This window comes from Liolophura sinensis, chromosome 4 (assembly GCF_032854445.1).
Source record: "Liolophura sinensis isolate JHLJ2023 chromosome 4, CUHK_Ljap_v2, whole genome shotgun sequence".
NCBI classification, from domain to species: domain Eukaryota; kingdom Metazoa; phylum Mollusca; class Polyplacophora; order Chitonida; family Chitonidae; genus Liolophura; species Liolophura sinensis.
The window spans coordinates 3,994,629-4,008,029 of NC_088298.1; the positions used below are offsets into that span (position 1 = coordinate 3,994,629).

Below are 13,401 nucleotides of genomic sequence, written 5' to 3' on the forward strand. Positions count from 1 at the left end.
GGTTGTTATTATAGCTTCACAATTTGGACGCTGTTGTTTTCCAGTTCGTCGTGGAGATGTCCTGTCTGCCTGGAGTGGAATTCGTCCCCTGGTGTCGGACCCAGCTAAAGGCGACACTCAGGTCCATTGCTCGTAACCACATCATTGAGGTTGCAGAGGACAACTTGATTACCATCGCAGGTGACGTCAAAGCAGATAAACACAACTTGTCTTCCAGTCTTCAAATCGAACTCTTGCATATTTGTCTTCAGAAAATATTTGGAGTTTTCAGTAGTTTTATTATTGTTTTTAGCTCACCTGTACGAAGTAAGGCGAGGTATTGTGCGTATTGTTTGAAGTGTCAATGTTGGTTTTGGTGTCCGGTTAAGCTTTTTTTTTTTTTAGGTCCTGTATAATGGGCTGTCATGCATGGATTGAAGGTTAAGCTTTTTCTTTTAGCTCCTGTATATGTGTAGTGAGCTCTCATTCATTAACTGAAGGTTAACCTTTTTTGTTTAGCTCTCTAGTCTAAGGTGTGGTGTGTAAATGCACGTATTTGAATGGAAGGTTTAAGCTTTTTTCTTGGCCCTTGGATATTTGGCTATCCTACATGGATTGAAGGTTAGGCTTTTTTCTTGCTCCCTAGTCTAAGGTATAGTGTGTAAGTGCACATGTTCGAATGGAAGGTTAAGCTTTTTTTCTTAGCCCTTGGATATTTGGCTGTCATACATTGATTGAAGGTTAGGCTTTTTTCTTGCTCCTTAGTCTAAGGTATGGTGTGTAAGTGCACATGTTGGAATGGAAGGTTAAGCTTTTTTTCATAGCCCTTGGATATTCGGCTATCATACATTGATTGAAGGTTAGGCTTTTTTTTTGCTCCCTAGTCTAAGGTATGGTGTGTAAGTGCACATGTTCGAATGGGAGGTTAAGCTTTTTTTCTTAGCCCTTGGATATTTGGCTATCATACATTGATTGAAGGTTAGGCTTTTTTTTGGTCCCAGGTCTAAGGTATGGTGTGTAAGTGCACATGTTCGAATGGAAGGTTAAGTTTTTTTCTTAGCCCTTGGATATTTGGCTATCATACATTGATTGAAGGTTAGGCTTTTTTTTGCTCCTAGGTCTAAGGTATGGTGTGTAAGTGCACACGTTCAAATGAAAGGTTAAGCTTTTTTTCTTAGCCCTTGGATATTCGGCTATCATACTTGATTGAAGGTTAGGCTTTTTTTTGGTCCCAGGTCTAAGGTATGGTGTGTCACATTCTCGGATGGCAGGATAAGCTTTTTATTTGGCTGTTATATATTGTGCTATCACACATGTATTAAGGGTAGGCTTTTTTATGGCTCCTTAGTTTAAGATGTGCTTTTTTCAAATTTATCTGGTATACCACAATATCTGTAGAAAGCTTTTCAGATCTTTATAAGATACTGGGAGCCTATGACACAGGACGATGCATGTGCCTTCCTATACTGTGACGGAATGTTAAAACCATCACACAGACAGTTGTCACCTGAGTATTTGCTCAGCCAATCAGAGGTTGCAGTGGTCACCCTTAGTACACAGATAGCCAATCATGGAAAGTGATTTGCATATCAAAGACCACTCCAGCGAGTTGGTACTCAAACATCCCCACAGTGAAGTTTTTTTACTACCATAGCTCAATATTTGCTAAGCCATTCACAGCATTGGAATTGTTCACGGATTGCTGCATGCAGTTCACAATTTGAATGTCAAAGACCACTGCATCAGTTGTGTGCACAAACTCCCCACAATGATGTCTTTACCACCGCAGCACTTTATAACTTTTATCTTTCTTCTGATTCCATTGTCTTGTTGACTGCTAGAGCAGGCGAGCTGGGGGATTTCTCTGAGTGCCTTGTTATTAGTACAGTGGCACGTTTATTCCCAATCTTGCGTGTCTATATTTTATAAGCTTTTGTCTGAGTGAAGCCGAAATATACTTGTATCAGTAGTTGTGTGAATCTAATATGGGTAGTTGACTTACTGAGGGACTTTGCTTGGGGTGGCTTTGCTTACATTATGCTATTAATCTTAATGATTGATTAAAAAATCATTAGTTGTGTCCATCAAATGTATTCTTTGGCTGTAAATGAAGTTGTTAAATTTTGGTAAAATGTTACAATTATCAGCCCTCGACATAAGAGGAGATCGAACCGACCGATCACGTGTCGATCACCTCATTCGAAAAAAGGGGGACCGAAACGTCGGTTACCATAAAAGCCACAGGGGACCGATAAATAATTTCGGCAGATTAGGAGTGAACGTGTACGTAGTGTCTGCCGCTGCCGAAAATGCAACCGCTCAGTCAAAGGGGAGCTTGTCGCAGTGCGGCGCGAAGGGAAATGCATGCATGCGCTATGAGCCGTGGGTCAGGACGCAAAAGACATTTGGTCATCACAAAAATAAAACAGTTAATTGGGTCACTGTCCAAGCGCGGCGCACAGAAGGTGTAGTTTAACGTTCACTGATACCCATGTATCTTTACCAACCAGAAGTTTAGGGTCCAACAACACTGACAGGCATGCATATGCTGTGATCTGGACGATTCCAATTATTGGAAACTAAAGGGATGGTGAGGTTGTTCCAATACGCGTCTGTTGTACTTCGATCTAGGAATTTCATAACTGTCAATGAAAACTTTGAAGAGAATACGTACTTGTATCATATATCACAAGGCCAATCTTAAAATGCATTGCATGGATTATTTTGCTTGAATTGGCTTGCAAACCTAAACTCAAAGGTCCCTTGTTCTGCTGCTGTCTAGAAATCTGGTGCCGCGTCTCTTTCAGGCGATTAAAACAATGCCAGCTAAGTTTTTGTCTTCATATTCATATCTGTCCATCTCTTATTCTATTGATATCGGTTCTGCTGGAAAGACAATGTACATGTATGTATTAATAGAATGCAATATATGTGTACATGTGGTCCGTTTACTCGATCGCAAAACAAGGTAATCAAAACAAGGTTAAAGTCCATGGCATTCCACCGTTGGGTCAACGGTCGCCAGAAATAATAGCCAATCGTTTTAACTGCTAATTAGAATATTGACAGAGGCGCCGCGCTGTAGATGTTTGTCACAGTCCAGAGCGGAATATTGGCGCTACGTCGAGCAGAATCTTTTGAGGAGCTGACGAATATTGCTTAGATTTTAATCGTTATTTGTGTATAAATATGTTTTGATGGCTACCAAAAAGCCAGAGACTGTCCATCAAAAAACCTTCGAAAAGTGGCCTTTCAAGGAAGAGTTCAGAGTTTTGGCAACTGACAGTGATGGTAATATCACTAAACTGCAGTGCAAAATATGTGCGGACAACTTGGCAGCTATCAGGGCAGAGGCGGCAAGGCGAAATGTGAAAGGTGCAGCGTTTAATGGCATTGTGAACCTGGCAGACGGTGTTGAGTGCGTCCACCGAGGAAACTTATCTCGTCATATCAAACCTGGTGGACTGCATGACTGGGCCAAGCAAAGATTTGGCAAATCACCCGTGGCATCAACGAGCAGTGCTCCACAGGCAGGGTACGTACCATTTAAAGACATTAAATTTAAAGTTTAAAATAAATGTAACTGTATAGGAAAATGATACACACTGATGTAATAATGTAGAATATCATAATAACTTGTTAAATATAATCACGAAAATATTTAAAATATAGGTGCCGTATGCATATAGTTACACTGGTGTGCATGTGTTGTTCATCGTATATAGATTATAATTTGTAATGTTTAAGCTCGAGTTTCTAAATGATTTTCTCTCCCTTTTGTTTAAGGCCTCCCAGTGGATCTGGTCAACGCCGCATTGATATTCTTATCGACCAAACTTCAAGCACAGCATATAGGCACCTATTCAACACCGCCCTTTGCATTGTCCGGCATGAAAGGCCGTTTTCTGACTTTCGTAGTCTTGTTACGCTACAGCGCAAGAATGGAATCAAACTGTTAAGCGGAAAAGACACTGACAAATGTTGTCGCCAGTTCGTTTCTATAATGGCCGCAATACTCCGACAGGACATTGCAAAAATGCTGCTCCGCTCCAACTTCTTCTCGGGCCTTATGGACGGCTCCCAGGCCAGGAAGACGGGTTCAGAAAAGGAGCTAATCTATGCAAAAATTGCAGTGAACGGATGCACTGTAGAGCTCCTTGTAAAGTGCCAGGATATGGCCGAGATCGGAGGGGAAGATGCTCGAAGTTTAAAGCAGGCCTACGATCAGGCATTTTTGGATTCCTGTGAGGTGCCGAAGGAAAGGCATGACAAACTGATGGTGAGCATCTGCACTGACGGCGCCAGTGTAAACATGGGGAAATATAATGGCGCATGTACCCAACTGAAGGCTGAACGAGAGTGGCTGCTCGTGGTACATTGTTCAAACCATCGTCTGGAGTTGGCCATTAAAGATGCCTTTGCCTCTGACAAATCGTTCGAAGAAGTGGACGAAATCATGACACAAATGTATTATCACTTCAGAAACAGTGGCAAAGCCAAACGAATATTCACAGCGACAGCAATCGCATTGGGCGTTACTTGCGTCGCTTTCACGAAGGCGCACGGGACGAGATTTCAAAATCACAAGTACAGGGCATGCAAGGCCATGGTGATTAACTTTTTGCCCCTCTGCTTGTATTGTGAAAATATGATAGAAACACCAGGCGCGTGCAAGACAGAAACGGTAGCAAAACTCCGTGGATACCTACGAAAGTTCTTGTCATACTCCTATCTCAGCAGTCTTAACTTCTACATGCAAGTCCTGAGGGTCACAGCTCAAATGTCATACGTCCTGCAAACCCCAACGTCACTAATAACAGACGTCATTGAATCGATTTCAGAGGCAAAAACCAACCTTCGTGAATTGACGGCAACTGAAGAAGACTTGCCGTTCGATACGGAAGGGACAGCCGAGAGTGACAGTGTGAAACTATCGGCCAAAGCAACAAACTTGCCAGCGACGCTTGCCTTCAAGGAAAAACTAAACGAAAAACAAAAGAGACAGGTCGAAAAATACTGCACTATTGTGAAACAGGACTACGACATCAAGTTTGTGCGCCAAGGAAAAGCAAATGTCCGGAGAGTTAAAGAGACTCTGATCCCAGCAATATCTGAAGCTATTGATGCGAGATTTGCTCCTTTCCTCTCTGAACAAGAAAGCTATGCATCTGTTCAAATAGCTGACCACAGATGCTGGGACTTCGAAGAAAAGACATTAGGTCTTGACAAAATCCAGAAGCTGAGTGAGCATTTTCAAGAGCCGCTGGGGTATCATGAGTACGACATGAAAAAGGCCCAATCGGAGTTCAGACAGCTGAAGGCCGTTGTTGCTGCGAAGTACAGAAAATTCCGCAACCCCTTGCAGCTGTGGAAAACAGTCTTTCAGCATTATGTCTCTAAGTATCCCAACATCCTACTGCTGATAGAATTGTGCCTTTGTTTTGCTTGGAGTTCTGCAACGGTGGAACGCGGTTTCAGTGTTTGCGGCCGGACCTTGACAGATGCCAGAACGTCCATGAGCAAGGGTACACTGGATGACCTGCTTGTACTCAGGATAAACTTGCCATCGCTCGAAAAACTGGACAGCGAGTATGAAACAAGCCTGGTGGATAGAGCAGTGTCACAGTATCTGTCAACACCAAGAAGAAAAAGTGGAAAGGCGAAGCAAGTCGCCAAATCTGGAGGTTCTAGCGAGCCTGGACCAGCCATAATGCCCACTCCATTCTCATCCAGCCGAAATCCTCTGTTAGAGGATGACAGTCATCTGTATATTTCAGAAACTGATAGTGACGCAGACAGTGTGTCTGATGATTCAGAAATAAGCGATGTCGAATCAGTAGAAATGCCGATGGAATTCGAAGAGGAGATTCTGAGTGATTAAAAACAAGATCGCCTACATAAAAGTGTAAAACTTTAGCTAGGTGCCATTAAATTTAGTTCTTTGCCTTGCACTGACTTTGTTGATTGACTGTTACATAATCATGGCTGAACTTTTCACGTCAACACGTTATTACTTCAACAGGAAAGAATGACTTTTGTGCAGATCTCGTTTATTTGGTTTTGAATTTTTAACGTTTTGCTTTGAACTAAAATATTTCTACAACATACATGTATAATATATATGATAATGTGTGTGGACGTCGTATCATTCTTGCACATTGATTACTTATTTAAACTCATTTTTTTACCTTTTATCGCAAACTTAAATACATGCATATAATATATATATATATAACGTTTGTAACGAAGTCGTGTGTGTGATGACATACACCTCGGGGGACCTGGCATTTCAATGCAATAACGTCTTATATGTTATGTCTTTTACATTAAAACCATTTAAGTATGATTGTGTGGTTTTGTTACATATTCAACTGCGCCTGTATTAAAGACAAACGTACAGAAGGCTATTTTTCAAAGACTTGCGCCAGCATTGGTTCTTTCGTGGTATGTTAACATACAATTACAACTCCAAACGGTAACAACGCGAAGTAACGAAAACTCCGGCCGATATGAGTCATTTGAAAAATAGTTTTTGCAAAAATAGGTATAGCAACGGATACGCCAGGTAGATATGTCATGCATATTTATCCTCATTGTAGAAAAGTCAATGTTCTCCTTCACCTCCTATCTTGCCAAAATACTGACTGCGAATCCACATGGCGTGAGTGAAATGTTTGTAGACATCGCCATGATCTACATGCATCAATCAATCCTTGTATTTAAATTCAATAATTACGTTCTATAACTTATGCGTATATACCGCAGGCTGGTAGTCATAAGTCTGCTTTAGACAGATCGCATAACAAGTTAGGAATACGAAACTTTCAATTTTGAGTGGTTAAATTTCACCGTGGCAGTCCCCGCCTGTAACTGATTGACTGGAAGTGTGGGCGAGTCCAAAAGCATGCTAGCGTAGGGGGTTTTCGACTCGAACTAATGTCATTATTATTTAATGCTTGGTTCCGCTGATTTTCTGTGGTAGCAGCAATCGGGACACGTCATGTTTTGTAGAAATAGTGAATTGAGAATATTCAAGCAACATTTACAAGTTGTATCATTACTTTTCGAAAGACATTTCTTTACGCAACTTCAAAACTTACCCACCCCGTGTGACCCTCTCGCAGCAGTCAGCTTTGCGCGGGAACGTGCTGGAGACATTATGCCTTCCAGAGCAGGATTTGTATTATTTCATTACCTGCTTGGAGTACTGGGTACGTTTATTTCTAATACAAATACAACAATAATGTGATCAGTAGTGACAATGATAAATTCTTCATTTTTTACACGATCAGTACGTCAAACACCATAGACATTGCTCCAATCAATTCGCCAGTTAAACCCATCACTCGGACTTCGCTGCGTTTGCCAGTGGGTTTCATGGACGGCGTACCAGCGACTGCAGCGAGACTGGGACTAGTTACTTCTGAAAACAGACGGGAAGCCCTCTAACAAAATTAAATAATGCAGAGCATACATATATATCATTGTGTACATGAACTTCACGGCATACCTGTATATTACAAGGAACAATTTTGGTTCTCGAAACCTACGTAATCGATACAGGGGATCGATCGGTTACCAAAGAATTTGGGGGAGATCAAATGTCCGATCACCTGAACGTTAGGTCGGGGGATCGATTTCTCGATCACCATAATTATCCTTATGTCGAGGGCTGCAATTTGAATAGTCAGAATTAGTTCTCAGTATACAGGCTGAATATCGCTGTTGGTTTAGTTATTGTTGAACAAAGTAACTGTTTTGGCTGTTGAGATGATTTTATGTGACTGTTCATCAGATGTTTGTTGGATGCTTCCCTGACAGGTGGTAAATGGACGACATACCGCCACATGGCGGAGGAGACCGTCGATAAGGCAGTTTCAGTGTGTGGGTTATGTGCCCCTAAGCAAGTGTCCACCATCGGCTTACTGCTGGATGGGGCACACGGTTGGACACCCACGCTCTTTATCCGATTGGTGCAGGATTTTGGTCTGGAAAACGAGGTGTGTGCTTGTATGTCGGTCTTTAAGTATGGTTTATTCAGCATAATCTCCAATACCCATCACCAACATAGCCCTACTCAAATGTTTAGGCTTTTCTTTGATCTCTGTGCATTTTGTGTTTAAATGCTAAGCTTATATAATGGTAACTAGTCTAAAGTGAGATCCTGATTTGCCAGATACGATTGGGTTAAATGAAACAACTATTTTTTGCCAAAAACTTCAACCTTTTCAACCACCAAAGCACTTTTTTTTTCCAGTGGAATGTATGCATACAGTTATTATGAAAATCATGCTAAAAATGATTTGTTTATAATGTCATTAAAAATGCAAGCTTCATAAAACTGTGCAAATTGTTTCTCTACACCCCATAGTACACTACACTCTCAAAATAGATCAAAATATGGGTTGCGGAGACGGTTGAAAAGGTTGAATAGTTAGTAGAATTTGACACTACGTTCACAATTTCATGGAAAGAGTGTTTGGCTGATCCTAATCTTGGACACGGAAGCTTGTAACAGATTTTCATACCTTTACTATTCTCTGAGCAGGTGAGAATTAGATGAATGCTGACTGCTGCCCTCAAGATTTATTTATTTACTTGATTGGTGTTTTACACCATACTCAAAATTATTTCACTTATACAACGGCGGCCAACATTATTGTTGGAGGAAACCAGGCTGGGCCATACTCAAGAATAGTCCACCTATACAGCAACGACCAGCATTGTGGTGGTACGAAACCGAGCTGAGTCAAGGGGAAACCCACGACAATCTGCAGCTTCCGATTGGTTACCTGTGGTTTAACCAGTCTGAGCTGGCTTGTCTCGGTTCTCCGGTGAGAGGCTAGAGCAAGGAAACAGGAGTGATCGGCCTGCTGTCAGGATAATGTGACATGCTAGGGTGTCACGCCTGGTGTTTTTGGCTTCAGTGGCAGACAGCACTTTGGCAACATGGACACAAGAGGACTCGGTATATGTATACTCACCCAGTGGGCCTGGTCTTCATATGACTGAAAAATTGTAAAGTACCACATAAAACCCCAAGCATACATACATACATACATTTTATTCTTTTGGCTTTCTTCTTGTTTCAGGTTGCCCAGCATCTGGCTAACACGTATGGAGACAAAGCATTCAAAGTGGCCAAACTTGCCAGTCTGACTGGAAAACGCTGGCCTGTAGTTGGCCGGAGAATCCATGATGAATACCCATATTTAGAAGCTGAGGTATTTATGAATATTCAGTGGTGATGGAAACGTTATTAGATAAGTACATGTAGGAGCTAATTATACCTGTAAATCATAATGAGCCAAATTAAATGAGGGATTGGTAGATTTTCCTCTCACGTCAGATGGCGCTAGGACACAGGATGTGCATGCGCAAGTCTTTTGTGGTGCATCACGAATCGTGTTGTGTGTTTGGCTTTTATTTGTGACGTATTTGGTCTACCCACTGTGGCATCGCACTGTTGACGTTGTTGCGGAACGTCCGTTGTCACTGAAATGTCACAATACGTCCCACTTTGGACTTCTGTTGGCATCCCGTTGGATGGTGTTTGTCATGTGGAGGTCAGTGGAGGTTCTTGAACCTGCTGAGTATTGGCAAAGCTATGCCATCGTATGTGTTTAGATAGTAATAGTAACTTATAAACCCTGAAGCTGTTCCACAGTTTAGCATAAAATAGAAAGACACTAACTCTGAGTGTTAAAACTGTAGTTGATCCATGTCAGTTTCTATATTTGTGCCATCATCAGGAAATAGGGGGCTCAGTTGGTTAGCGCACTAGCACAGTGTAATGACCCAGAGCCTCTCACCAATGTGGTCGCTGTAAGTTCAAGTCCAGCTCATGCTGGCTTCCTCTCCAGTCGTACGTGGGAAGGTCTGTCAGTAACCTGCGGATGGTTGTGGGTTTTTCCCGGGCTCTGCTTGGTTCCCTCCCACCATAATGCTGGGTGCCATTGTATAAGTGAAATATAGCGGAAAACACCAATCAAATAAATAAATAAATCATCAGGAAGTATGTTCAGTAAGCAAATACATGTATGCAAGTCTGCCCTAATTCCTCAATCATTTGGCGTATGGAAGAGCAACTTTCAGTGAATTTATGCACATACTAAAGAGACAAATGTGGGTGGGTTGAATTGGCCAATTTAAGGGCTTGTGCATGGATTGAATTGGCCAGTTTTAGGGCTTCACAAAAGGTAAAATGTTAACAGTGTACACATAGTAATGCTTAGTAAGAGTAATCTGGAGCAACGTCTTGCAAACATGCCAAGAAGTTATAATAATATATATCTGTATGGCGTCAATACTCTGGCTGCTTTGGGAGGCGGTAGACCAGGGTCAATCCTTGGTTGGGTCACACCTAAGGCCTTAAAAGAGGAAGTTGTAACTTCCTCGCTTGGTGTTCAGCATGAAGGGAACAGTGCAACGACTGGTTGACCTGTATCAGAGTAATGGCTCAGGTAGGGTGGCGTAGTTGCCTTTTGTAAGTTGTCTCAATGAAGCAGCACTAGATAAAAGAGAAGTGGAAATTCACCCTGCAACAAGGAGGCACATTACATACACTTTAAGGACTCGTCGTCCTATGACTGAAAAATTGTTAAGTACGACGTTAAATCCCAAGCACTCACTCACTCAATACTCTTGAGGGAGTTGCTTCCCCTCTATTTCAATTATTTTATGGTTAAGCACATTTCCACACAGCCTTAATCAGAATCAGATTGTGCTTGTCTTGCTTTGTTAATAAGTCGTTATTTTTAAGAAAATGTCTTATTTCAGCTAACTTAGTAATTTTCACCCCCAGTAAAATAATGTCAGTGTTGGGTACACACATGTATAATGATTCATGTGTAAGCTTTTATTTGCTGCAGATTCGCTACGCTGTACGGGAGTACGCGTGTTCAGCGGTTGACGTCCTTGCCCGCAGGACACGCCTTGCCTTTGTGAATGTACACGCTGCGGAGGAGTCGCTCCCGCGTGTGGTGGAGATCCTGGCAGATGAGTTAGGCTGGAGTAAAGCAAAGCAGAAGGTGAGTGAACCGGTGTAGCCCGGGTTTTTGTCTTGGTGATATTGTGTCAGACTTGGAGGATTTTCAACACTTTACGCTGCATGGTTCTTTAGTCAGAAATCAATAGCCCTATAAATATGTAATTACCCCAGTTCATTGCATTCTGGGAAATATACCTTTGCTTGTTTAACGTGTGGGGTTTTCGGAAAGTGCTGTGAGTCACCTAAAATTTTTTCCGTGACTAATTTCCTGATTGTGAGAGTTATTTTGATTACAGAAAGAAGCTTTCAGGTTAGTTTAGATGGTAACATGATATCCAGCTGGTAAAATGTAAGCCTCAGCATCTAAATAATATTTTATCACATTTATTTGCCTCTAAAAACACACTTTTATGGGTGAAATTTTAGGTTTAAGTTTAGGGTACTTAAATTTGGCTGCTAACATGCTACATGAGAAACAGTTGTGTGTCTTCATTGATTGATTTATTTATTTGAATTGTGTTTTACGCCGTACTCAAGAATATTTCACTTATACAATGGCGGCCAGCATTATGGTGGGGGGAAACCTGGCAAAGCCTGGGGGAAACCCCACGACCATCCACAGGTTGCTGGCAGACCTTCCCACGTATGGCCAGAGAGGAAACCAGCATGAGCTTGACTTGAACTCATTGGTGAGGGACTCCTGGGTCATTACGCTGTGCTAGCACGCTAACCATCTGAGGTGTTTTCATTGGTAATGTTAGCGTCTTTGAAGGTCGGGATGATGTAATTGTAAAAAACTTTCTTCAGCAGAGATTTCAGGTTAGCTGATGCTGGATACCATGGCGATGAGGTTGTTGTTGAATGGCAAGGTATGATTGGTCTGTTCAAATATTATTTGAAAATGTCACTGTTTTCTGCATGTTGATACTGGATTGTGTCTGTTTTTGCAGGAGGAAATGGAGCACTGCAAGAGATTCCTCAGACGTGAAATGGGACTTGATCTGAAGAGTGCCTCTCAGAACGTCCCGATCAACTTCACCAAGGACGAGATCAACCAGTACGTGAAACGCTTCCAGTCTCTGGATGCTGACAAGAAGGGCTACATCACTGTCAATGACCTAAGGAAATACTTCAAGGTAAGATTGGCAATGTCTGCTGTGGAGAAGGTCATCTGATATGTAGGAGTTGTTCCCCCTTGATGGCATGCATTTGAGGGAGATGAGAAAGTATTATCTGTGAGAATGTAGGACATGTAGGAATATAGGTGAGAAAGTAGGAGTTGTGAGAAAGTAAGACACGTAGGTGAGAAGGTAGGAGGTGTGAGAAGGTAGGAGCTGTGAGAAAGTAGGAGTTGTGAGAAAGTAGGAGTTGTGGGAAAGTAGGAGCTGTGGGAAAGTAGGAGCTATGGGAAAGTAGTTGTGGGAAAGTAGGAGCTTTGAGAATGTAGGACATGTAGGAATGTAGGTGAGAAAGTAGGAGCTTTGAGAAAGTAGGAGCTTTGAGAATGTAGGACATGTAGGAATGTAGGTGAGAAAGTAGGTGTGAGAAAGTAGGAGCTGTGAGAAAGTAGGACCTGTGAGAAAGAAGGACATGTAGAAATGTAGATGAGAAAGTATGAGCAGTGGGAAAGTATGAGCTGTGGGAAAATAGGACATGTAGGAATGTAGGTGAAAAAGTAGGAGCCGTGAGAAAGTAGGAGTAGTGGGAATGTAGGAGCTGTGGGAAAGTTTGACATGGAGGAATGTAGGTGAGAAAGTAGGAGCTGTGAGAAAGTAGGACATGTAGGAATGTAGGTGAGAAATTAGGATCTGTGAGAAAGTAGGAGTTGTGGGAAAGTAGGAGCTGTGTTAAAGTAGGACGTGTAGGTGAGAAAGTAGGAGTTGTGAGAAAGTAGGAGTTGTGAGAAAGTAGGAGCTGTGAGAAAGTAGGAGTTGTGGGAAAGTAGGACCTGTGAGAAAGTAGGAACAGTGCAAAATTAGGAGCTGTGAAAAAGTAGGAGTTGTGGGAAAATAGGAATCATTCGTCTAGTGACATAAAGCGCTCCAACTTGGACCTCTAACCATCGCCTAGCATGGAATAACGAGTTTCAGTGTTCAAATCCAGCTCTCACTATCTTTTTCAGGGTGGTATGTATAAGCTGGGGTTTGTCAGGTACCAGAATAGGTTGTAGTTATCAGGTGTCCCCCATATATCATATGTCATGCTTCCCTGGTGTCATCAACATTCACATGTTGAATTCTTCATGTACGTCACATGTGGGAAAGTTCATTAGTAATTTACCAAAGGTCAGTGGTTTGCACTAGGCATTCAAGCCTCCCTCCCCCCAACAGCCCTTCCACTATACCTGATAAATAAGTGAAATAATGCAAAAGTCCAACATTACTGGTGGCATTATCTGAGGTGTGGGTGTAGTTGAAGGGCATTCATAGTCT

The 13,401-nt window shown here is 42.0% G+C and overlaps 1 protein-coding gene across 1 annotated transcript in view; it reads left to right on the forward strand.

Annotated features, from left to right (window-relative positions):
* Positions 1–13,401, forward strand: part of LOC135464347 (glycerol-3-phosphate dehydrogenase, mitochondrial-like) — a 43,065-nt gene that overhangs the window by 15,008 nt on the left and 14,656 nt on the right. The window contains 6 exon segments of the mRNA XM_064741771.1: positions 45–121; positions 123–180; positions 7,801–7,979; positions 9,072–9,203; positions 10,851–11,009; positions 11,920–12,105. Coding sequence (XP_064597841.1) covers positions 45–121; positions 123–180; positions 7,801–7,979; positions 9,072–9,203; positions 10,851–11,009; positions 11,920–12,105 — 791 coding nt within the window.